At 41.0% G+C, this 26,560-nt stretch overlaps 1 protein-coding gene and 1 long non-coding RNA gene across 3 annotated transcripts in view; one reads left to right on the forward strand and one right to left on the reverse strand.

Annotated features, from left to right (window-relative positions):
- Positions 1-9: 9 nt before the first annotated feature.
- Positions 10-26,560, forward strand: part of LOC109370047 — a 48,519-nt gene continuing 21,968 nt past the window's right edge. Inside the window, exons 1-4 of one of the 2 annotated variants that reach the window (XR_002119815.1) lie at positions 10-127; positions 12,222-12,349; positions 16,719-16,882; positions 23,124-25,466. This is a non-coding gene — a long non-coding RNA (uncharacterized LOC109370047). Of the gene's footprint in view, positions 128-12,221; positions 12,350-16,718; positions 16,883-23,123; positions 25,467-26,560 lie in introns of those variants that run through there. The other variant, XR_004161394.1, reaches the window with a different exon arrangement.
- LOC100551326 (kazal-type serine protease inhibitor domain-containing protein 1-like) lies at positions 5,397-13,813 on the reverse strand. The gene is given in 5 exon segments (XM_003210257.4): positions 5,397-5,759; positions 6,375-6,519; positions 8,068-8,099; positions 8,102-8,227; positions 12,959-13,813. Coding segments are annotated over 5 exon segments (891 nt in total). The 5' UTR covers positions 13,416-13,813; the 3' UTR covers positions 5,397-5,628.

Here is a 26,560-nt window from a genome sequence, read left to right on the forward strand (position 1 = left end):
GTGGGGCAGCGCGCAGGGGGCGCCATTTTGTGAGCGGGGTGCGCAGGGCGGAGCTCAGTCGGTGCTCACGGGCTGCCTTTCACGGGCCTTGGCAGCTCCCTGCTGACTGGAAGGACCAGGATTTTCAGTAGGTACCGCGACTAGGTGCTTCTTGAAGTGATTTAAGACTTATTTTGCTTTGTGTAATGAAGCTTTTGCAGATAGTACCAAGTTGGCGATGCATATGAGGAGGTGATGGCCCCTCTGGACTCAGCTCTGGTGATGCTGCACCTCAAGTACTGAGTTCAGTTCTGGGCCCCTCACAAGAAAGGCATTGAGGCCCTGGAGCGAATCTGGAGAAGGACAACAAAGCAATAGAACAAGGGGGAACGGCCTCAAATTGCAGCAGGGGAGGTTCAGGTTGGATATTAGGAAGAATTTCTTCTCAGAAACCTGAACTTCCCCTGATGCAATTTAAGGCCAGCACTTCCCTTACTGTTAACCTGGGAGAAGATGGTGACCCTCACCTCACCACAACCTCCTTTCAGGGAGTTTTAGAGATCTTGTTGCTAAGATCTCCTCTGAGCCTCTTCCTCTCCAGACTGAACCCAGCTCCCTCAGCCAATCCCCATAAAACTTGTGCTCCAGACCCCTCACAAGCTTTGTTGCCCTTCTCTGAACACACTCCAGGGCCTCAATATCTTCTGAACAGTTCTCCAGGTGCCACCTCACCAGTGCCGAATAAGGAGGTATAATCACCTGCTCCTGCTGATTCATGGGATCACAGAATGGCCCGGGTTGGAAGGGACCTCAAGGATCATGAATCTCCAACCCCCCCGCCACAGGCAGGGCCACCAAGCTCCACAGTTAATTAATTAATTAATTATTGTGATCTTTTTGATACAATCTGGGATGGCATTGGCCTTCTTGGCCACCTGGGCACACCACTGCCTCATGTTCAGTCAGCTGTCAACTAATACCCCCCAGGGTCCTTCCATGCAGCTTTCCAGCTGCTCTGCCCAAGCCTGTAGTGTTGCATGGGATTATTATGGCCAAAGTGCAGGACCCAGCACTTGGTCTTATTAAAGCTTGCCTCTGCCCAGTGATCCAGCATATCCAGATCCCTAAAGGTCAGTGAGGTGAGTACTGCACAAGTCAGAGACGCAAGAAGATCAATACAGAGATTATCTAGCATGAAGCCGTTCTATGGTTTTATGATTTGAGCAATGTCTACAAGTATGTGCATAGGAAAAGGTGCGCTTTCATGTGGACTGTTGAAGTTGGGAGGGAAAGATATAATTAATTCTGATCTCTATAAGCTGAAGTTGGGCAAATTTGCAACAGAAATAAGCAACGCTGGCAATTGTTGGAGTGATTTACCCGGAGACTGGGGTACTCCCTGTCAATAGATCCAGAGTGGTTATTTTCATAAAAGATGACGCAGTAAGTGCATCAGCTGTGTCTTGGAGTGGAAATTGGTGAAGTGCGTGGTTGTTACAGATGCATGTATGCACAACACCGTACCATATGCATGCAAAGCAACATGTTTTTGTCATGTGAAAAACTTCTTTACTGCCAGAGTGACAGAGCACTCGAGCAGGCTGCCGAGACAGGCTGTGGAGTCTCTTCCTCTGGAGATATTCAGGACCTGTCTGGGTGCCTGCCTGTGCAACCTGCTGCAGGGAACTACTTTAGCAGAGATTTGGACTCAGCGATCTCTAGGTCCCTTCCAACTCCTACAATTCAGTGGGCAAAATGAGAAGCATTTGTGTATTCTGTGTCTCCCTGAAGGTAAACAGTGATTCTTTGCAGCATAAAGCCAACCTGAACCTAGGGTAAAACTCAAAATGTGCATTTGTTCAGGTGTCATAAGATGCATCTGGAATCAGTAGCACAGGGAGGAAGGAGGTAACAACAACTGGAGTGTCACAGAAGGTAGGCAGCAAAAACATTGAATGGTATCACTGTGATACCAACACGAGCTGGGGAGAAGTTAGCAGTGAAAACCAGCCACGGAATATGTCTGGACTGTTGTCATACATAACACAAAGAAATGTTGAACTTCTTATTGGGCACACAGTTGTTTGAGTAAGGATTTTTGGCTGATCATCCCCTGCTCAGTCTCCCGAGTGATTTGTAGTCCATGGCACTTTTATTCTGCTTGACAGATGACAGGAGGAGTTTGTGTAGAATTGCTGTTTCTCTCCTGCTCTGTCTCCCACATTATAAAAATGCTCATGTGAAGGCTGGTAGCCCAGAGATGAGGGCGAACTGAGTAAATGGAAGCTGCTTCAGAACAAAAGTGAATTTGATGTATTCTTAGCTGGAATCACTATCTAGCAGTGGGGTCAAGAAGCAGTTCTGACACTCTAATTGGGCAGAAATAGTAATTTCTTTGTACATGAACTGTCAGAGTTGAATGATGATATCATCTTTCAATCACATGCTTTTGTAGAAAATACATCATTAATTACTGGAGAGTGAAGCAAAATGAAAAAGGAAAATGATTTTAAATGGAGGTTTTTGATCCTGTGCCCTCACAACTGGCTGGTGCTTCTGAAAGTCAAATAGCTCAGACTGCTCAGTCCCCTAATTATTGCTCCTCAGTCCAGTGCACCCTTTTTCATCCCTTACCCTGTGCTGAAGCAGAATCGCTTATCTGCAGACATTGTCTAAACTAAAGGAAAAGTAAAAAAGCGTGCCAAAGGACCAGAAGAAAAAAAAGGGACTGATGATATGCAGAAGGGAAACAAAGGATTTCAAAGGGAACTGGGGGAACAGATCATAGCAGAGGGATCCCCAGGGCTGAGGAATACGGAATGAAACAGTGATGTGGGGACGGGGAAAGTCAGCCATAAGTTATGATGTGGCAGCTGTGGGAGATTTTCAAATGCTGTAGATTCATAAAGTGTCTGAAGAGCCAGAAGCAGCTTGCTGGTGTGGGTCAGAAAGCTAAGAAGTTCTTACACTGCCTCTCAAGACCTTGACCCAAAGATTAGTTTCAGTTCTAGCACTTACTGCGACGCCTGCTCCAGGTGATGGGCCATTACGTGTGCTGTGCCACTAAATTATGCAAAGACATGAAGAAACGAGGTTAATAAGATAAACAGTTGAAGAGCTGTGCACAGGCTAAGGACACTACAGGCAGCTGAGCATGAGGGAGCTTGTGCCTTCTGCAGCACTGAGCCAGCCTCTTACCCAGAGACATCCACCCATTCCTCATCAGCCTTGGTCCCAGTTCTGGTCCAGCAGATGAGCACAATAGAAGCTGAAAGCACAAAGCTCGTACCGCAAGGCACACAAGTGGTGCTCACTCTGCAGCACGCACAGCATGACTGTGACTATTTCTTCCTTAGTTTAATCAATTTAATCATTTAAATCTCTCAGATGTGGGCAATTGCACTTCTGTATCCAATTTCTGTTAACGACAGACTGATTATTTTAAAGGCAAAAAATCAGTCTAGCTAAAGAATTAACAGATTCCTAGACTAATACCTAACAAGCTCCTGAGATTTAACATAGCAAGTAAGAATGTCAGATTGTGAAGCTGCTTCAGACCGTGTCAAAGTCCTAGCACTAAGGACAAACCTGTGTTAAGGAATGTAATTTATTTAGAAGCTTTCATGCAATTTCTTTATCCTTACTTGGGAGGTGGAAATGGCACGGTGAAGATGCTTATATGACTGGCATTGACGGGAGGATGTTGTGCCATGAAATTCAATCTTGCTCTTATGGAAGGTAAAAACAAAATAATTTCTTCTTCCGAGGAAGTTGAGCTAAAGGAATGTTTTAAATCTGCCGCACCAGATACAGCAATGAGACCTCCCTGCAGCTTTCCCTCCCCTATGGTTTCCAGCTCAAGTCTGTGTCTCAGTTGCTGCTAGGGGGAATAAGGCCCACTTCCTCGGTTTGCTGTTACTTTGCATTATGTGAATAGATCTGTTGCTACAGGCAGCGCACTCACAATTAGATCCATTCCTTTGCAGTGCTGCTTACAGAGTGTTAAATCTTCTCCGTCCTTTTTAAATTTAATTTTAAGGGACTTGATTAGAGCATGTAAACAAAGTCAGCCATTTCTTGTCTCCACAAAAACAGAATTAGCAAATGGTCGGGGTATCAATGTTCTTTTTTTCTTTTTTTTTTTTCTTTCCCCTGCATTACATCAGGGTTTTCCTTAACATGCAGTTTTCCTATTGGAAGGTATAGCTAATAGTTGACAAGAAGTGTTTAAATTAAATTGACAAGTAAAGATTAAATACATTAAAAAAAAAGAAACTCTCAGAGATGAATGCAATGGATTTAAATTAGAAAGCTTTGTTATAGAAAGGTTAGGATTTTTAAATAGACATAGTCTACCCACCCAACCAGTTGCAGCATGTTACTGGATATGGTTCTGCTACACATTTTTTTCATTTAACTTTGTTTTCCTTCTCTTTTTCACTTTGCATCAGCAACAGCAGAAGGCCTGAAGAATTACCATTGGTCTCTATGGCTGATGATTTCAGGATTGTTTTGCTGTGCCACGTTGTAGCCCTGCCAGTATTCGTGGCCACAATTTAGTGAGTGCTTTAGTAATCTAATTCATTCATCTGCAACACAGATTGCAATTGATCTTGAACATATGTCTGAAGATTAAATAGTTACATTGACAATCATCCATTTAGAAATACAGTGATTCCTACCAGACAATTTTATGTTAAAAGCAGTATATAGTGAATAAACAAAAAGCTTACTAGACATAACACTAAGATGACCAGGAAGAGCCTGAAACAGCAAAATCAGTGATTAAATCTGAAGCCGTTTGATACTCCTAATTAAAACTAATTAATCTTTGCAATGACCTAGTGGTGTGGTTTGTATTGTAAGTTGACAATATTCCAGGAACTCTGAGCCAAAATAAATTATTCTATGCTCTTTTCTTACCTTTACAAAGATCAATAATACCTCGGGGCAAACACAGTCTATAGCCAATCTCTTAATGTAATTTATATTGAAGAAAAATGTCTCATGGCAAAGAAAAGCACAAAGCAGCACAACATTAATGGAGGTGTTTGTGATGCACTGTATATACATTTTAAAAACTCTACAAGGTGTGTACAACAATCACTGCATGTTTTTGTGCTTTGATAAAGAAGATTACGAATAATGAGGGTTAAAATTCAGGTGCCTGAACTCTTGCTCCCTTACTTGTTACTGAAGTCTCTCATTAGTTTACTGCTGTTCACAAATACCAGTTCTCCTTGTGTCTAGTACATTATATAAATAAAAATAGGACAGTGGTACAAATTAGAAGTTTAGTTTAACTGTTAACATTTTTTTTTTTGTTAGAAAAAATTAAAAATGTTAAAGAAATTATAGAATAGTATACATTTTTAAAAATTAATATTAAATTGGATCCTTTCAGGGCACTTACTGGGTACGTGCTTAAGAATTTTATTTAACAGTCTAAATGCATGAACTTAAAACTGTTCTTATTTCAGGTAAGTATCATGATATACTTCAGCCAAAGTTGGATTTCAGGGAGGTGGGATGCACAACTGAGTGTAGTGTTATCAGAGAAGCTATTTACAGCACAGGGAGTACAAGTAAGTATAACAGTGTGAAAGGTGTCTGACAACGCACGTACAGAAATAGTTATTCAGGGCTGCTTCAGTTTTCATAGTCCCCAGATTCATATTCTTCCTCATCTTCATCGTCAGAATGGTCATAGTAGTCCTCATAGTCAGTGTCATAGCTTGCACTTCTACTGCCAGCAGTCAAGGCAAAAGCAGAAGATGAACCTGCACAGCAAGACATCATGGAATCCTAATTAATTCAGTTGTTAATAGGACTGAACCGGATGGTAATGTTTTAAGTGCTAGCATGTAGGACTGGCACAATGCAAAACAGTAGCAAAGCTATTTCTTGTATCTTTCCAAACTCTTATGGGTAAGATACAGTTTCAATCCTGAATTTTTGAAAAGCAAACTGAATAGATAAATAAATAGATAAACTGATAAACTGATAGATAGATAGATAGATAGATAGATAGATAGATAGATAGATAAGTAGATAGATAGATAAACTGAACTGGTGGTTCAAGGACTGCCTCAGCTGCAACAGTTCTGGGTTCAGAGCTTCCACTAACATCTCAGTGCTTCTGTGGGATGAGGATAATGCAACTGTGTCTCAGATCTATGACTGTAATCCTCAGCATTCTGTTTTCTTCTGGAAGGAGATATCATTTGAAGTAAAATATTATGCTATTAGCACATCATTATTTTTCTCGTCCAGAATTCATAGGCACTTCTGCGTTATAAACCTTTTGCAGGCTGCTTAAGCATTTCTCTATTCTTCACATCCAAAAAATACCCAAACCAAACCAACCCAAGCCAAAATCAAAAAGAACAATATACCATCAATGACTTTCAATCTCGCAGAGGCGTATGTTGCACCATACTTGTTTTTGGTATGGCAGATGTAGATGCCTTCATCTGATTTTTTGAGGCCTTGAATCTGCAGCCAGCCTGTCACACCGTACTTCTGAGGTCCACCTCTGGCCTGTGAGAAGGGAAATAAACACTCAAAATTAAGTTGAAGTCAGGTAGTTAGGAGGCAAGAGGATATTTCTAAAAATAATCATGGCCAGATTTATACATCATTGCAAATTTTGCTTTGTTTACTATGTCTTGCCATCATGCTTTGATTCTGTTTGATTCTGCTGCCATATGTTCTAACTTTTCATTGTCTCTGTGCCTTTCAGTTCATGCTTTCCTTGCTTTCATCTTTAAACTGTTGCCCTTTGCAGCACTCTGATTCCTGGTCTGCTTCTGCTTCCCAGCAGTCCTCCCATCTCTTGTCCTGTCACCACTTCTTGCTGCAGCTTCAAAGCACTGCCACTTGTTCTCCAGCTCATCAATTTCCTTAGGATAAGAGTGGCATTTGAGCCTGGGCCAGGCTCAGCATCCAATTTTAACAGACATAGCATGAGCTTTCATAGTTGGTCAAAATCAGTTTCCACTGACTGACTCCTGCCAAAGCCTTTTAATGGGGGGCTTTGTTTTCCAAAAAGTAATACAAGTACAAATCAGTTAAATGTTAACAGAGATGCTCTCATGCTCACTCTGACCTGACAAGACAGGTTAACAGGTTAGCCTCCGAGTTGACCACTGTTTGGATGTGGCTCCTTGCACTGTTGTTTCTGAGCAACTGTTAAGTTCATTAATCCCACTCATTTATGCTATGCTGTCTCTGAATACATTTCTAAATAACTCTAAATGACTCTTAATACTTTTCATTAGTTTTTTTCTATGCTTTTTCTATCCATAATTTTGTTCAGGTTGTGCTCCATGTCTGCTGGATCTTCCTGCTTTTCAGTTGTGTATCTAGAAAGCTAGATTTGTTGTAGTCTGTTCAGATCCTTTGTCCACTGGAGAAGGCATGCTGGTACAGACTCCTTCCTTCCTGCAGTCTGCAGCATGGCTGGCTTTGTTTGCTCTTCTCCCCCAGAATGTTATTTCCATTAACAAGAATTAGCATTTTGATTTAATTTTAGCTCAAACCTTTGGGCTGTTTCTACATTTGCTCAAAGCCCATACCAATGCCATTCCACTCTTTCCCTTCAGACTAAAACACAGTATCCTTCATATAAAATGAGCAAATTTCTTTGTTTTCCTTTTGAACACCTCAGGGACTGCACCCAGATGGCACATCTCCAGAAACAGCATCTTGCAAAGGAGAACTTTAGATATCTGCCAGAATGATGCTTCTGCATGAGGAACAGAAAAATAACTGCCCACAGCCATCTTCCTCAGAGTGCACCTTCTTTTACACAGTACCCTATTCAGTTTCTCCAGAACTATACCTGCATAAGGAGAATCTTCCCTTTCCCTGAAGCAGGATGGATGGTACCCACCTTGTTATTCATTCTGCTTGGACTGCCACAGCAGTGATCCCTGCACTGGCCAAAATCAGAATCCATATCATAATCATAGGGCCCCTGTAGGAAACCTGTTCATTGCAACAGCATTGCATCCTGTGGGAGAACTTCACCAACAAATCCCCCTACTCCTCACTGCAAACCATAAGATGCAAAAAATGCAGTTTTACCTGTACTGAGATGTGGGCGTCATCTCCTGGTAAAACATTTTATTCCCCTTTTTTTTCCATTCAAGGTGTGGCATAGGATAGGCTGACACCTCACAGCCAAAAATGACATCGTTGCCTGTGAAATTCTGGACATCCTGAGGTGGCATAGAAATCACAGGAGCTGCAAAGACCCAACAGTACTGCTTTAGGAGACCTTGAGCAAAAGCCAACACAAAAGGATGTAACACCAGTTCTTGTTTTAGGTAACTTTTCCACCTCACACGTTTGGAAGACCAAAAGATTCCAAGCAGCTTTTAAAGCTCAGAAAACTTCACATCACATTGAAGTGTGAACAGGTATTTTAAAGACTTATTTTCAAGGATCTGCTGGTCCTTTCTCTGTGCACGTGGTCATGAAGGTTAAGATCAAAGTTCAGTTTGTGCCATTATGGACTGGACTCAAGGCCTGGCTGTCTGGCACAAGTAACTCATCCAGACCTTCAGAGGAAGGTACAAGAAATTCAGTTAGCTTAAAAGATGAAATGCTGAGCTGACTTAAAGCTTATCAAAACTTGTTTAGTGAGTGCATCGCCTTGAGCTTACTTTGTTGTAAAGCCTCCTCCTCCTATGTAACCCATGGAACTCAGTAACAACATTCATGGGTTCCATGTTTATCCTCACTTGCTATCAATTTCAACAGATTTCCTTGTGTTAGGAGACATAAGTATTAAAAGTATATGAAATCCAATTATTTTATAAGGTTTTGAGTTTAGTGAAATTAGTAGATTTCCACTTACTTCCTATTATTATTTTACGCTCATCCTCCTCATCCATTTATGTACTGCTTCAAATTATTCTTTTCCACTTTTTCCCAAATAAAAAGCTATTAACAACCACGAGAGGGAGCCAGACCAGGGATTTGAAGACGTTAAATAAACCATCACCTGATGCATTCAGGAACTCTTCAAATACATATCCATCTACAAGCATGTATAAGCATACTCCCTTTTAACAGGACACGATGTTATTTAGTAGCAGAGGAAAATAACTTCTTTACTCTCACTGCAGCTCTACTGTTCTGGAAATCTCATTGCATTTTCTCTCATCCACTTCTGGTCAGTGACAAATGTTTTCTTTCTAAGGTATGTTTTCCTTCTCTTTCTATTTTCATAATAGTTTTTTAAAAAAGAATTTATTTTCTGGACCATTACACTTGTATTTAATTATTGCTTGTATTTTGTACAGATGCTTAGGAACTTCTGAACAACCAATATGTTTTTACTCAAAGCATTTCAGCCAGTATGTAGGCACATATTTATGTTTCAGCAACTGAAATTACAACATTTCACTCCACGTTTTGAAGCAGGATTTCTAACGTGTCAGTTTTTAAGAACTGATACCTGTGCTGAAAATGCCAAATGTACACTGCTTAAAGTTAATTGAAAAACAATTACACAGAAAAGTATCGACTTCCCAGTTATGAATTCCTCTTAAAACCCCCCCGATACTCTTTAAAAGTGAGGCTTTCGAACTCAGTAGGGTACCTGAGCCTGGACATGATTGGTCTTTTGTGAGAACTGTACTTTCAGAACCTGTATCTCCTTGTAAAAATGCCATGTTCCAATCAACACCGACTATTTTGCATGGGAGTTTTTTTTGTCCGTGAGCAGAGGGTCAGACATTACAACACACAGTGGAATATTAGAACTCAGAGCAATTGCACTGCCTTTAAGGACGCACCCACCTGGTCAGGGTTAGGGAGGACTGCAGCTTCAATCAAACAGAACTGCTTTTTCTGAATTTGAACACACAAACACTTGTGACATCTACACAAACTTGAAGTGCCTCCAGAAATCAATAATACAAACCCCGTGTGTCTTACGACACCAGTTTGCTGTGTGTGGACACAGAGAGATGAAGTTACGACTTACCAGAAGTTTACAACCTTCCTAAGTGAGTGTTTCAGAGTTTGCGTTCAGCCAAATTCTCCCATCTGCATCTGCATGGTGTTTGTTTGCTTGTTTTGCAAAAGTGTGTCTTTAAAAGCAACTCTTTGCTGGTATGATAACCAGTTTTTTAAAACAGATAAGTTTTTCTTAATAATTATAGATGGTGTTCTGTTGCCTCTGTGTACAGAAGTGAATGCACAGCAGTTGTGCTTTGCCTTGGACAATTCCAGTCACAAACTATCCTCCTGTGTTACGGAATACATAAACCAGAAGCCCACAGGCCAGAAAAAGTCAAAATACTGCTTCACCTTTCATAATTGCCTTTAACCACACCAGACAGTTGTGTAATAACAGGTTTTTGTTCCTTAATTCTTATTCCTTCTTGTTAACCTGGATGTGATTTGATGAAAAATGGCAGAAAAATTGGTGGATTAGAGGTTTTTTGTGTTTGTTTTTTTTTTTACTCTAAACGTTGAATTACTGCTTGTTTTTAACTTTATATGTTTAATTTAAGATTTTATGTTATTATGCGATGCAGCTAATTACAGAGAGAAGCATTGCTGGTTCTCTTACCTCATTAAATTATCAGCAGGAAGGCTTTGAATGGGGATAGATTAAGTGTGGAGAATCGGTATATAATCACTGTACTTAGTAACCTTGGTAAATTATTAGATAAACCGATCAAAACTAGCATTTAGAAAGAGGAAGGCTTTCTTTCAGTGTTACTTTAGGGAGCTAGGCCTTTTTCTTCCCCTTTTTCTGGTTAGAGATGAAAGATAAAAGGCTGTGCTCTTCTGATGAAAGGAGTTTATTGTTATTTATTTATTCATCGCTTGCTGTATACAATTAATCCTTTTGGCATCAATAGGAAACAGCAGATGCTTTGAAGGAGAAATAGCAAAACAAAGTACTTGGAGTTGACTGAAGGTTATATTTATAGATTGGTACCAAAACCCCACAGTGTTCAGTGTTTATTTCTCATGCAAATTGGAGTCAGTGGAAAGCGAGCTCCATAGTGAGGAGGCTGCTGCAGTTGGAGCCGGGCTCCCTGTCGCCTTTGTCATTGGCCACTGCCATGAAATAGCCTAAATCATGGTGGTTTTTTTTACATTACTGGTAGGCTGCTATGGAGGATCAAGACATGGTGCCCACATGGTAGCACCTTTGTGGCCCAGGCTCCTTTCAGGTCCTAAATACAGCCTACAAAAGCAGCACAGGAGCAGCTGCTCTGAGAAGTGAGAAGAGGGGCACTGCTGCTCTGTCTCCTTGCTGCCCCAGCACACACCACAGACCCAAGTGCAGTTGCCACTGGGCTTGGACGCCAGCTGCATGCTTCTCTCTGCAGGAGCCAAGGTGATTTATTTTCTTAAATAAACTCTGCACAGCACTGAGATGGTTATGAGCATATGCCCAGGCATCTGTGCAGTTCAGTAAGCTGAGTCATCCTAGTAAATGTCTCAGTATTTCTGGAGAGAGGGTCCAGCCTTTCTGGGGACCAAGGTAAAATAGACAGTGGGGATGATGCCTTTGTGCAGAGAAGCTGATCTTGTTCATCGTGCTTAATGAGCAGCATTACACACCTCAGAGGTAGCTCCAAGGCCAAATCAAGCTTTTTGGCTGGGTCTGTTTTATTAATTAGAACAAAACATTGCTTTAAGGTGTTCAGGCACACAGGCTTAGATCAGTTGCTATTTGAATGGCGCTTCCAACTGAAATGTCCCTGAAAGGGTTATGCTGCCAGAACTAGTGCTATTTTAATGCCAGATGAGAAAACATACCTAAGGGCAAACAGGCTTTCAGTCATACTATGAGCTGCTGTGCACTGAGTTTCCTGAATGTCTCTACAGACAAGTCTTACTTCCCAGCTTAATATCTTAATGGCAAATAAGTGATTCTCTAATGGATGCTTCTTTTGCGACTAGAGAAAATGAGAAGAAGTCTGGTATTAGCTACTCATCACTTTTCCTTTTAAGCATTCAATATCCAGTGTCCATTCGATATAAGAGTGCAGCATATGGTCCAAATTGGAAGCAATACATTGCCAGCAAGGAATGGGTAACGTGCACCTAAGTTACTTTCATATGCAGATCTTTGACAGAGACACAATTTTGGATTCCTAAGTATGACCTATTTGTGACTCAGAAGCCTTTTCTACTGATATTTGAGAAAATATTTCCTTTTAAAAGAAAAAACTTTTTTCTTTTCAATCTATATTCACCTGATTTAGGTAAAAGGTGCCCAGGAGTAATAATGTAAAGAATGAGAGCAGCACATGAGCAGGAGCCAAGATTCCCTCTTACAACCTGACTAGGAGTCCTTCCACTAACAGTCACCACGACGGAGCATTTATTCACTGTAAGTATCTTTAATAAAATAGTTTGTTTGATTTTATCCCAATATATGGATTTCTATTTCATAGGTACCTAGATTTTGTGATTCATTAACTAGATTGCTTTGGATGTTTTTGTAAAAAGCATACATAGATCAATTAATTAAGTCCTTTCTTCTTTTTCCTCTGCTTCACCATTCTCTATATATACATACAGATACATGCATATGAATGGTCTGCTTTGTCATCACTGTTTCAATATCATGTCAGTCTTCATATAATAATTTGCCCAGTCCTGCCAGATTATTTTATCTGTTCATCTACTCCCAGTTACACATACAATTTTTGTAGAAATTATCTCATATTCTGCTTTTTTAGTACAGATCTGGACCGTAGATTTGTGCCTTACTAGTTGCCATGTGATATAAGATCCACTAAGCAAATACAGAGGCTTATTACACACAAGATTAAGTACTAGTTACTGAACCACACTTAACACAAAGTAGTATTGCAACAAAATAATGTTAACTAGAACAAAAATGCAGCACTGGTTCATTGAAGTTAAGACTGGAGCATCTAGTAACATATTGCAAAATCAGAATTGCATCTTTTTTTAGTTTGAAAATAATTCTTACCTGATTCACATGGTCCTTTATGTTTCATGCTGATATTTCTTTTAGTTGCATAAGCCTTGTTGAATTGACAGATGTTCTCATAGGTTTTCCCATCAGATCCGCAGATGCTCTCTTGAGACTTGCACACACATTGGGGTTCAGGGACTTCCCCAAACCTGGCTTCATCAGCATCCAACCTGCACTCGAGGTTATCCCCACACTGCCCATAAAAATGATTGCCCTGGTCCAAGTCACAGATCTGACCTTCCACATTTCCACATTCAGAACAGCAGCCACAATGGTCCACTACAGTCCCAGCCAGGCAGTCCTTTGGCTCAGAGCAAAGTGCCAAATCACATTTTCCGCAGCTATCTCCTTCCTTTAAGAGCCTCCACCAGCCTCGGTGGTACAAGGCAGGGAAACTCTGAGAAACCTGCACCAGTACTACCAGCACTGCTGTAACCACCGGGGGCTTCATCTTGAGAATGTAACGAACAAGCAGAAAAGGTCCTTGGAGTAAAGCCAGGAAAAAAAAAAGAGCTTGTGAGAGAAAAACGTCACAATCCTTTTTTGTTTTAGAATATAAATTCTCCTGCAAGCACAGGCTTTAAGAAGAAATTAGCATCAGATTCCTAATCTGGAATTGATAATAAAAATGCATACAAACCACCAGCTTTTCCCTAATGCAGTTTGGAATGTGAGTATTGCTTGCACGGAAACCAAACTGCCCCTTCTGACAGCTCTCTGAAAAGCTGTTTGCTCATTGTCTCCTTGAGCCAAATTTGCAAAGCATTGCTCTACTGAAACAACATTATGTTGCAGCTGTGTAGAAAAGGGAACAGCATAAGTTAGTGCAAAATGAAGAAATTAGCCAGTAAGAGTATTTTATTTTGCAAGAGGTTAAAAAAATATATAGAAGTGGACAGAAAGTAGCATCTATGCTACCAGCACCCTGGAGCTCAGCTGGTACTCTAGAGACTAGAACAAGGTTTAGCACAAAATTTCACCTTTTAATGATCTTATCTAGAGGTTTCTGAATTAGAAATTTACTTACAGGCTCTTTACAAGCAAGTAACAAGCCAGGACATCTGAAACTGACTTTGAAGTCTTGCATTTGAGAGGATGGGTGCTTAGACCCAGTAAAGAACCCATTGTTCTCCGTCCATTTATCTTTTTTTCAGTATTTATGGGTGTCTGTGGTTTGCAATCCAAAATAATGCAGTCCACATGTTTGGCTCTTGAAACAAAGTCCGAGTGATGTAGGACATGTGCCAACATAAGCAAGCTGCTGCAGCATCTTCAGACGTACCAGAAAAAGGTTTTGCTGAAGTTAGATGCGTCACTTGTTTTTTCAGAGCACTTTTCTGCCTCTGTTTCTTAAGATGTGTTTACACCACTGATTCATGAAGGATGATGAAAGAAGTTATGGTGATTTCTTCTCCGTTTCATTTGTGCCTAAATTTCTGCCAGTGTAGGGAGATGGACGTGCAGTTGTTTCTAACCACGTGTTGTGCTTTTCTCCATAGACCTGGAGATTTAGGCACGCTCCTTAGCATCCTGCCTCATACCAGAAAGTCCCCTTCCTCACAGTCCCAAGAAACTGCAGTTACACTGTTCGAACCATATGCAGCTCAGTGGGATGCATCTTACTATCTGTTGGAAGCAGAGGTGAAGCATGCTGGACTTAGAGAATCTGCAAACATGGCTCACTACCACTGCCTACAAACGTCTTTGTGTGTTTGTTAGTTCAAGACAACATTTTCAAGACATATGCATAAGACACTGATAAGAGTAAATGAGAGAGAAATCACACTTGTACCTACTTGTCCGAAATGTTATATACAAGTAGCTTTTTCTGCTCCCTTTATGTCCATGGTGCTGTGACTTAAGCCCCATGAGTGATGCATTTTGTTGTATTAGGCTTACACCTTCCAGCTGCATCCATAAAGGCAATTCCTGTAGGGAAATGTGTTTACTTTCCATCCAAAACATATCCATGGCTTTTCCCAAGTTCAGCTTTGTACCTTCTACATCACTCATGCCCCATGCCTCAAGTGGTTTAAGATCACTTCCTTCTCCCAGACTGCATATAATGCAGTTTCCCAGCATTGGTAGGACATTTATTCGAGCCAGCCTGGAGTGACCTGCAGGGCCCTTTTCGATGCTGACTGATGCCTGGCCTAATTCATTTTCTGCACTGTATGCTGATTCTGAACACAGAATAGGACTACAAAGGAGTATGGTATGTGTGTAACTGTTGCTTTTAACACTGAGAGGCAGCAAAAAAAAACAACCAGTGAACTTAATGGGAAATTGATTTCTTGTCCCACTTTCTTACTCTGTTTAATGTGTTTTATTTCACACTTCCTTGTCAAATTCTAATTGGACATCTAGTTTTGCATTATAGAGTCTAATCATCACTGTCTATTTTATTGTTTCTGCATCTGTAGAGAAGGAGTAACTAAAGGATAAGAATTTGCCAAGACTCATATAAAGTAAAAAATGTTTGTTTAGGTGAAACAATACATACAAAGTGAAGCCAAAGCAAGGAGGAGCTGCAGGCCAACACTGCCCGTGTTAAGACTGAGCTTTGCTCATCTTCCTAGTGATATTGGCTGGTTCAGCAATAAGAATTAATATATTAGTTTAAGGACCAATATACTAGTTTAACAAAAGGGATTGATGAGTACTAGTTTTAAAACTTTCCCATTTAGCCTTGCTTGGTGTGTGTGGACAGCCTTGTTTTTCACAATGATCCTGCTTCAGAGGAGCTCAAGAGTCACAACAGACTACTTTTATCTTTGCATCCACCAGGTGCAAGAACTTTTTTCTTGCATTTTACATACATTATTTTGGGTTATAGTGCACTAAGATAGAAAGTTGCTCATTCTGGCGTAACATGCAATGGGAATTTGCCAAAATGGAGAAAAGCAGCTAAAAGTCAGCCAAAAGTCACTGTGATGAAGCTGATGAGGGACAAATGAGGAGAAAGTAAGTGGTCTACCACCACCAGAGGCCACTACCACACATACCCAGAGGAACATTAGCTTATATTAATGAGTTCTTGGAAAAGAATGAATATACATGCCAATGTATCACATATGTATATCTTAACTTTTTAAATGTAAAACTAGTGCACTTGATTTGTCAAGTCACCCCATATGTATAATGAGGAATAAAGGAATGCTGCTTTCTAACACCACATTGGAGAGTTTTCTCCCCACATTTCAGATGACACTTGAAATGTGATCTGAGGGCTGTAGAACATCAGTATACCAAGAAGTACTTTCTGTGTCCCAGCATTAAAGAAACTCATCATAAATATCCTTGAAAATATTTTGTGCATTATGCAGTAATGTAATCTGAGTTCTTGGTGGATCACCTACAAAATAAGAACTGCGCATACCTGAGACCTTACTTGAACAGCTGCCACTTAGTAATGATCTGCAGCTGAAAGTTATTTTGGTCATTGATTCCTGAACTCACTTGGGACAAGCTGTGAAGGGAGGGGGTGCAATAGTGTGGTACAACATAGTGCATGAGGTACACACTGACACCTACTAAAATGTCTTCCATAAGCAATGCCAGCTGTGATGAATTGAAAACAGTGCTGTAACTCCCTACTACCCAGGATGGATGTGTGACAGAGTCTGAGCAAATGGGAGAAAGGGGGAAGCAAGGAAAAAGAGGTCGATGCACAGCTGGGTTTGAGTGGCACATCTGAGGCGTTGTCGCATCTAGTTCAGTACAAAAATATGCATTATTTCAATTTGTCTTTCAGCCCTGAAGCTTGCCTTGGTGGAAAAAAGCGTTGAGAATTAAGTCCTGAATTATCGTAATTCTAAATTTCTCCCTGGCTCCAAAACAAAACACGAGCAGCAGTAGATCGACACTGCTGGTGAAACGGCAAGACGAGCACTGCAGTATAGTCTTCTCCTTTTTGCTGTAAGTGAATTGTTAAGGAAATTGTATTCCTATTCATTTCCTGCTTTCTTCTTGGGGCCAGTGTTATGCTAAGCTGCTGACTTGTATTGCTTTATTCTACTTTGCATAGTAATAGGTGAGGTACATGGCTGATGCAATTTGAAATCCTGTTGCTAGTGATTCTTGAAGTACTGCTTTTTCAAGCAAAATGTGGTTCAGATCTTCATTTTGTATTTATTTGTGTCAGCAGGAGTTGTACTTAACTAAGGGTTTCTGAAGTTGGCTCCTACCAGACTCTCAGATCTGTTTTCTACACAGACACACACAGGAACCCTGTAAGGAATAATGGCAGAATACCAAGTATTGAAGTTCCCCTTCTATTCCCTCAATCCTGCAGTGGTACCTCTTGTTAAACAGTTGAAGTTGAGTTTGAAAACTTCAGTGTTCCATCTCTTAGAATGTATTAAGAACCCATTTTTGAGGTTTCTTAGCTGACTCAACATGTTTCTATCTGGGAAACCTTATTGCACATGCACATAAAAGAAGCATTAAAGAAGATGTCTGTCATGCTGGGTAGCAGCAGATAAGAGGTAGCTATGCCCATTGAGTATGTCTTTGTAGTGTATTATCCAATACCATACACCAATCTCATAGCATAATTTTTCTCCTATAATTTTCAACATTGAGCTTCAGTTAAGGCATTCAGCTCTTTCGAAAACAGTATCTGTTTTAATAGAAATGAGCGGCAAGTGGTGGAAATTAACGATGACAGATTAGCTAAAAATAGTTGGATGCTGGTGGGTTCCCAGCAGAAATGCTGACCTGCAGCAATACAAGCAATCCTGGGATCTCCAAGCATGTTCTTTGGTGCTGATCCTATTTGCTGACACGTTGCTTTCGTGAATCTCATCATTAGTGCTGTAAGCACATGAAGAATAAGTTAATTCTACTGTAACATGATTATTAAATCCATTAATCAAAGGCAGGATATCCGTAATTAACTTATTCTCTAGCATCAAGTAAATGATTCTACTGTGAGCTTTAAGAAAGCAATTGTTCACAAATATGCAAACATACAGTGGGGCTATTAGACTATAAGGCTTGTGTAATTGTATAATTAAATTATAAATTTTGCATATTTTAATAACGTAACATATATTTTAATTATGATCTTTGCAAGGTTAAAATGGGAGATCATTATTTTTGCTTATTTTTAGTTCTTACATCCCACTTAGTAAAAAAATAAAAAAATAAAATTCACGTCTGATTCCTGCCTGAAAGCTGACTGTGTTCATCTCAGGCTTTGGCAAGGCTTTTGGTGACTCATTAGATCTGTCTCCACCAGTGGCTGCCTATAGATTTTTGCTGTGTCACACTTCAGCATCATCACTGTTGATAACTGTAGGCATTCAAGTTTCAACTTGCAGTAACAAAAGTAGTGCCTGCTGGCACTGTTGAAGCACCAAAAGCTTGAGTTGGATTAATGCAGGTTTACTGACTCTTTTTCACACAGATATGTCTGAAAATTCCTTTATTCAAGATAATCTTTCCATCCAAGGGGGCAAATAATTCAAGGATTCTTTTCAAGTCTGTTAAAATTCTCTGCCATGCTTTAAAAAAAACAAACTTCTGAAAGCTTTGTAGTTTTGCTCAGAAATACTTGAGATTCCTATCCTGTAAGAGGAAGGTGATATAAATACACTTAGAGAATCAGCAGTTAGTAATAAAGCATTTTTCTGATGTCATTCTTTTGAAAGCTGAGTTGTAGTGAGGAAACTTCCACAGCAAATATCACAAGGGCACTTTCTTGCATATCTTGCCCACAGTTCCAACCTTGTCTTAGTTTTTATCCAAACACATCAGTCACAAATACAAAACAGAAGTGCCATTCCTCTTTTGAGGGAGGGATAACAAAGGTTTGTCCAGCTTCTGCCTTAATTTTTGAGGAGAGCTAAAGGAAAGCCTCTCCATGTTTTGCACAGATCTCAGTACATTCAGGTGGTAAGATTTATTGCAGCTGATGCTGCAGTGGGGTGTGGAGTTGAACTTGTATGTCAAAAGTAGTTGCTGTCTACACAGATGGTGAGATAACAGGGCTATCAGGTATCGTGGAGCTTCAAAGACACCAGAGCAGGGGGAGCCCTACTAACTCTCTTAACAAAAGAGCAAACAAAAACTGAAAAGCCCAAGAAAGGCTTAGCCTACCAGCTACAAGCCTTGGGACAGAAAGAAGAGAATGGAAGATATAGATAAGGTCCTGGTAAGCAAAGCCTGTCCCAGCGTTGAGGGTGCAAACCTGCTTTCCCATGTCAGCTGGGTGACAGTGCTCTCCTCACTCCACTTTGGGTGTTAACTCACTTTCAGCAGTGTGTTTGAAGACTGGACTGATCCTTATCCCTGACCTGCCACAGAAGTGCTCCAATCACTTGGAGAGGGGCTGAAGGAAGAAAACAAAACCAGCATGGTGTTGTCTTAAGGAAATACTTTGAGGTACTTCCACATAACAAAGACTTGAGAAGTATTATTAGCTCTGAGGGGCAGATGTGCTTAAGCGTACTTGCCTGTCCCCCACAAGAGAGGCAGCAAGTGGATACAAAAGCTGGTTGAAGCCCAGTGATTGCACTGGTGATGATACTAGCTGCCTGTACCTGGAGTTTCTAAAAAGAGCAAACCAGTCTTTGCTGTGAAAGTCACCTTCAGAGAAGGAACTCTAAAACTTACAGAAATGAATACAGAGTAATTTTTCCTTGGCAGCCTTAACGTTAATGGGTATGACAGTTTGCTTTGTCCAGTTTATATACGAGCAGCTGATACAAAATGACTTCATAGCTGGATATTTATGAGAAGTTTCATTTCAAATAATATAGTTTCTGCCTCTGGCAGTGCTGTGGTTTAGCCCTGTTATTACTGAGAACTAAATCTTTAGGATATTCTAACTATAACTGCAGGGCCTGTTTGATCTACCCAGCAAAGTTAATATTTTCCAAAGCAATGGAAACTTTATAATGGAAAGTATCATTAGCAAAAACTACCTATCCCTAAAAGCAGGCAGAGAGAGGAAACTTCGGAGGTTTTCTTTCACCTTTGGAAGGGATATGCGTGTTGTGTGTGGGGAGAGAGGCAGCTCTTACCACTGGAAGAAGGTCTGGGAGCACAAGTGTTTCCTCTTGCTGTTTGATCCCTGCTGTGCTCGGGACTTTGTGTGCTGCCTACTGACAAACAGGTGTGCATAGCTGGATGACAGGGTTGCTCTTCTCTCGTCTTCCTGAGATCACTCCTCATCTAGTTTCTCTCATGGACTGCTGTGTAGTAAGTTCCTAGAAAGCAAGATCCCTATGGTACTCGTTACATGCAGATAGCAGTGCAGGGAGCCTCAAAGTCCTGATGTTCAGAGCCAGGGCCAAACCAAAGGCCTCCCTTCCCCAGAATCTGAACAGTAGCCAGATAAAACCTACCTGCCTTGTAAACACAAGAGGGGAAGTGCATATGCAAAGAACTTGGTCTCAGCCTTTCCAGCAAGGCCTTTCCTTCCTGCTGCTTCTTACTTGTCAGGAGCTCCTTGGGAAGTACTGCTCTCTGCTGCATCTGGGCCACCCAGGCTGCAGGGACACTCACCTGCAGGTTCTGTACCAGCACAGACCCACACCTTTCACTCACAGTGTTTCGGTAATGCTTACAGTCTGGGGCTGGGATGGAGCAGGGCTAGGACTGGGGGTTGCCAAGCCTTGGAAGCCCAGCACTAGTCCCAGCTACTTTCCGCTTTTGTTTTTGAGGGTGACAATAAGCTGGGTAGCTTATCTGTGATAGCTTTGCTTTGCACGTCTTCTCCTAATGAAAGGTATGAAACTGGAACAGTGAGGGGAATATGAGTGAAAAATATGCATGAATTGAGAATTACGTGCAAAAGCCTGAGCCCATTTAAATCAATAGCCAGACTCCCATTAACTTAAATGGGCTCAGGATTTCACCCAGCCTTTTTTCTTTTTTGCTTAGCTGGCTTCCTGTTTGAGTTGGCAGGGCAAATGGTCTTTGTCCCTATCCAGCAGGGTGTACTTTAGTTTGTATTTTGTTGTCGAGGCTGATGAAACACTCTTAGAACTTTCAGTTTGTTCTAACCAGCGTGGCTAGAGATAGTGAGCACAAACATCTTGCATGCACTGAAGTCAGAATGGTTTTGCTACAGTGGATGTCTGAAATCACGAGTGCTTCTTGAAGAGTTGGTCTGGTCTTACATTTGAGATTACAGTTGATGACATCTGACAATTCTAAATCTGCTTAGAAGAGATTTCCTATTAGCTGGAAAACTCTGCTTATAGAAAATGCCACTTTAATGGCATCTACTGATACTGCATGAGTGGATTGCTCATTATGACAGCAGAGTGGAAAAGAAAGTTTTGTAGAGCATGATGGTATAACAGTGCCTGACTCCTCTCCTGTACCACAGCGTTATGAGAAAACAGACCCACTCCTTTTTTCAGGCTTTAAAGGTAGGCTGGTTTGGGAAAAGCCAACTGAAAACAGGAGGACACCTCCAGGGAAATCTGAGCTGGTCGTCTAAAAGCAAAACTCACTGCCTCCTTTGGAGGGAGAAAAATATTTCTAAGATACATTTTAGGTTGGCAAAAGTGTAAAACTCAATACAGTAAGGGTTGAACAAAGCTTACAATTCTGAACCGGTGGGAGAACTTAGTCCTACAGCAACGACCAGAGATTGCTGTGGTCGCATCCTTTCAGAGCTTTAATTCCATGTTCTGTGAAGTTTGGGGATTTACTTTTTGGGTCTCGCAATTCAGTAAAACATAAATTTTTAATAGTATAGTATTCTATTCTATGTTCTGTAAAACAGCGTAACTAAAAAAAGCATGGAAACATTTCCTTCCAAATACCGTTTCCTTCCAAATACCTCCTTCTGTAATACAGAGGGCCTGTGCAGTGTGACTGAATATAAAAACCCACAACATGCTGGGCAAAAAAACCAATGAGGCAGCTTCTAGATTCACCCCTCCAGGGTGGCATGCTGTCAGGTTCTGCCTCCAGACATCTCAGTGCTGAGCAGATGCAACCACCTGGTGCACCTAGCTACAATGCTGATGGGACTCACAACCTCTCTGTTCTGAAGATCTCTGCTGTGTCAGAACTGTGCCAGTACATGCACAACTTTGCTTTCAGTTTGGAATCCTCATGCAGTATGCTGTCATTGCACAAAGGCCTTTCCTTTTGGTGGTGAGAAAAAGTCATTCGTACCTGTAATGCTATGATAATAGGAGGCTGGCAAAGTCTTCAGCTACAGCAAACGAGAATGAGCCCAAATGCAGCAGCCATGGACATAGAAAGGAAGGAAAAGAGCTGCTTACCTTTGAAAGACCTCAGGTAGGCAGGGATCTCCAGCAACAGATGCCTTCACTGGCAACCCTTAAATGAGGTCTGGGAAGGGGTGGATCCTGGCTCCAGCCCTTCCAGTCACTCAGGTGCATTGCTGGCAGAGCACCCCTGGGATGGCCCTGCCTTCCCACCACGTGCTCAATCACTGCTTCAGGTTGTGACTTATCATTTCCACTACAATACCTAAAATTTAATTTGCTTTCCTTCTCTGAGTTTACAGTTCATAAGTCTTCTGTTAATATTGTTTATCAGGAGGGATGATCACCCATATGTTAGCTTTGTGTGAATACTTTCAAAATAAGGATTTCTTGTTTGCAGTCAAAAGCATCTGCATTAATCCAACCAAGAAAATTAGACATAACATTTCTTATTCCAAACAAAGCAACTTGCAGTTCAAAACTGAATTCTCTTGGAGTGCTTGCCTAGCATGACAACTAAAAAGAGTTTTAGACCACAGGAACTTTCAGGAGAACCGTACTGTTTAGGACACAGAACTCAAAAGACAGAAAGGAAACATTACATTATTAATTACAGACTTAATATTCACCTCAGGTTTACAAGAAGCCTGTTGTCTTATCTTAGATATAACAGTAGATCATAATTTAAAACAATGAATACAGAAGTTATTTCAGTGAGAATTTGTAGTGAAGCTGTGCTAATTACCAGCATTATACAGCTTTTACAAGAAAAGATGGTTTTCTGGCTAGCTGTGTGCTGTGACACTAAATGCCAGAAGCAAATAAGTGATTTCTGCTACTCACTCGTGAATAGGTTTGAGGTGGAATTAACCTTTTAAAAATGCAAGCAGCAGATGGTAGTGTTTGTGTATAGAAATACCTTTCAGAAATCATAATGTAAACCACATGTTCTGAAACTACAGGATTCCTCAGATGAACACATCATCCTCCTCAAAATGCAAGAATCATCTACAAGCTCAAGCTGGTGGCTGCTGCAGCACAGGACCTGCTTGTGCTGGGGTGAAGGGTTGGGAAAACAAAGGTGGGGGATGTGGAAGGAAGAAGGATGATGCTGGGATGCTCTCAAAGATGATATGTATCTATCACTCAGTTACTCTCTAACATGCACGTTGGCTCTAGTCAAGGGCTGCAAACAGGCTGTAATAATCTCTTCTAGCCCTCCTCTATAGTACAGTGGTTTCATATTTTAAACTAGTCACATAATACCCAAAATACTTGATGTTGCTGTGGCTAGACTGCCTTTGGTCCACACTAGCTAGGACAACTCTACGTAGTATACTATAGGGCATAATTTTTCTCTGGGTTGCACCAGATAGAAGCATTTGCATCACCTGAAGGCAGCATGTTTTCCTGTGGGTCTTTTTTAACCTAAAAGATTCTATAAATACATTCACAACCATTTCTCTGCAAAGGCTCGAAGAGCATGTTTTTAAAAAAATAAAATTCCAAAATTTATAGCTTCAGAAAATACTTAAAATACTTGTAAGGAAAGGTTGTAGCAAACCAGGCCATCACTGCAAAATCATCTCAGAAAAAGCAGGTAAACCTTTTCTTTCATACATTTCCATTTGGCCAAGAACACAATCAAACTGGCATCGTGATGGAGCAGGGAGTGGTGGGGTGGGTCTTGGGTCCAGATCTGTGGTGCCAGTGCTGTCAGGCAGATGTAGTCAGTGTGAGATGAAACAGCTCCCAGCTCAGCTGATTAGCTTAGAGACCAGAGATCCTTCAGAGAATGGGCTGCTGCTCAGAACTCCTCTTGTTCCCTGTGAAGCATACAACAAGGCTGACCCCTTAAGCAAACCAGAGCCTGTGTGCAGAGCTTACCTGTGGCTTTGCTCTCACCAGCAATGTTACATAGCAGTCCTTTGTGCAAAAGGAAGATTTCCATTTGATGTCTGTCAAGGTAGCAGGGCTTACCTTTGCATACCAGAAACACAGAAATTGCTCTGTATTATACACCTTTCAGAATATGAAAGTCTCCTATCTTGAATTTAGTGGTGCTTCTAGCCTATGTTAGACAACATCTGAAAGGGACAGGAAAGACAGGATCCTGCAGTGCACCATCCTGACCACTCTGAAGAACAAAATGGGCTCATGCTGGTCATCTGTCTCCGCCAAGAACCAGATGTGGGACCACAGCAACACCAGCAATAACACAGTACTCCTCCAGGGTATTGGGGAAGTTGAGTTGATTTGCTTCACTATAAAATGTGCAATTGCAAAAAATTAACTTTGGTCCCTCCAATGTGCCCAATGTACCTGCAGTAGGATGGAGCACAGGTGGCTTACTTACTTTGTCTTGTACTTCTGCTATCTATTCCTTGCTGAGAGTAGGTTTGACTGCTGACAGTCCTCAGGACCACCCTGTGGACAGGCCACAGATTTAGGACCTCATGTTACAGCAGCCAAACATGTGGTGTATTATTTATAAAATGAAGTCCATTACTAGAAGTAAAAGTGATCGATAAGAGCAAATAAAGCAGGAACCCATACTTTCTATATACTGAGGGTTTTTTTAAAGCTAGATGTTTCCTTTGTCCGCTCCAGTAGCTCCTTAGTAATATTTTCATATGGTACTGAAAAAAAAATCCTTCCCTTACCATTTTCTTTCCCCCCCACCATGCAGTAACAAAATCAGCAGGTAAAGCTGACACTTTTCAAGACAGCGTGCCTTTCACTTGGCCCAGTCTGTGAAGGACACTTTGCTGCACAGATGTGTAACTTAGAACCAGCCCTGAGCAATCTCAAAGCCACAGAAGAATAAAAAAGTAAAATAAAAAAGCAGCATCTACTGAAAGCAAGCATTGAGAGTGGCAGCTCAGACAACTCATACGTCTTCTGCCATAATGTACAAAGAAATTCCTTTTGTTAACATTAATATTTGGCAGCTGTTACCGAGTGCACAAGGACATTTTAGTTGGGTTTTAAAGAAAGAAATTGACAAAGAAAGAAGGCAATGATTTTTTTTTTTTTTTAATAGAGGATCTCTCTGGGGGTTTGTGTTCATATCACCAATATTCACTTTATTACATTTTATGGAATGGAGTTTAAATGCCAGTATATACAAGCCAACATTTCATTATTAGAGTTTGTGTTTATTCACTTGCCACTGTTAAGTCTGTTCCCCTTTGTCTTTTTGTGCTGCTCTTTGTAAAATGTATGATTTATGAATATGTGGCTTAGATCCTTGACAATATAGCGTGGTGAGGTGGTTCAATAAAAAGTTATTAAAGTTAAAAAAATAATCTATAGTTTCATGTGCTTTGCCCACCTTCTATAGCAAGTCTCAGTAAGACTAAGGACTCATGCAGGCATGAGACTAGAATATAAACTGCAAGCTGAGACCTCATTCAGCTCAAACTCCTGCTGACTGGCAGCCACTACAGTCAATTACTTTTGTTGTCTACGAAACTACAAGACTATACCCTCAAAGCAATGGAATTTGCATAAACCAAAAAGGAGGGAAAAAAGCATGCTATACATGTTGATTTTAAACTTGGGAAATGAAAACCCTTCCGGTAGCCTGAAGATACATAGTACTGTGAGAATTGAATGTTGTTTCTGCATCAGAACAAAATAAGAATTTTGTTAACTTCATGGTCTTTACCGTTTGGGGTTTTTGTTTTATAGTTCATTTCAGGGGCCTTACTACTTTATTAGAGTTCTATAAGTTAAAGTAATATGTATGTATATATGTATAGCCAATATTGAGAATATATGTCACACATTGCAACAGTATTCTGCCAATTTAAAAGGACAATTCACTACATGATACGGGGAATGCCTGGAGAAGATCGGACATCTCCCCTCCCCTCCGTACTCTTTGTTTAACAAGAATTCCAAGCAAATCACCTTATCAATAGGACAAGAAGAGCACTGAACACCAGATAACGATCCAATTAAATCCTCTGATAAGATTGTGAACCTGGAGTACCCAGCAAGTGGGGAAACGGGGGAGAAGGGGGAGGTAAGGGAGAGAAAAAGGGTATAAAAGTTGTCATGCTGTGTCCATAGGCGCGCTCCTGCTTGCGGGACGCCCGCCATTGCAATCGCGAATAAAATCTGCTTTTATCAGAGATACCGTCCTGGCAAAATTATTCGGATATTTCCAACAATTTGGGGGCTCGTCCGGGATTATTATTGCCTCTTTGGGTGTCTCCCTACTGCCCTGGACAGGATAGGTGCACCCCGCTGATTTCAGCGGTCCTGTCTGAGTGGTGAGGTGACTCCTTGGGACGGCCGATAAGAAACCGAGACTGTTAGATAAAGGACGGATTCTGTAAAAGCCAAGGGGCAGGTAGGCACGGGTGTTGGCCATTGCGACCGGTAACTCGTG

The sequence above is a fragment of the Meleagris gallopavo genome, chromosome 15 (genome assembly GCF_000146605.3).
Source record: "Meleagris gallopavo isolate NT-WF06-2002-E0010 breed Aviagen turkey brand Nicholas breeding stock chromosome 15, Turkey_5.1, whole genome shotgun sequence".
NCBI classification, from domain to species: Eukaryota; Metazoa; Chordata; class Aves; order Galliformes; family Phasianidae; genus Meleagris; species Meleagris gallopavo.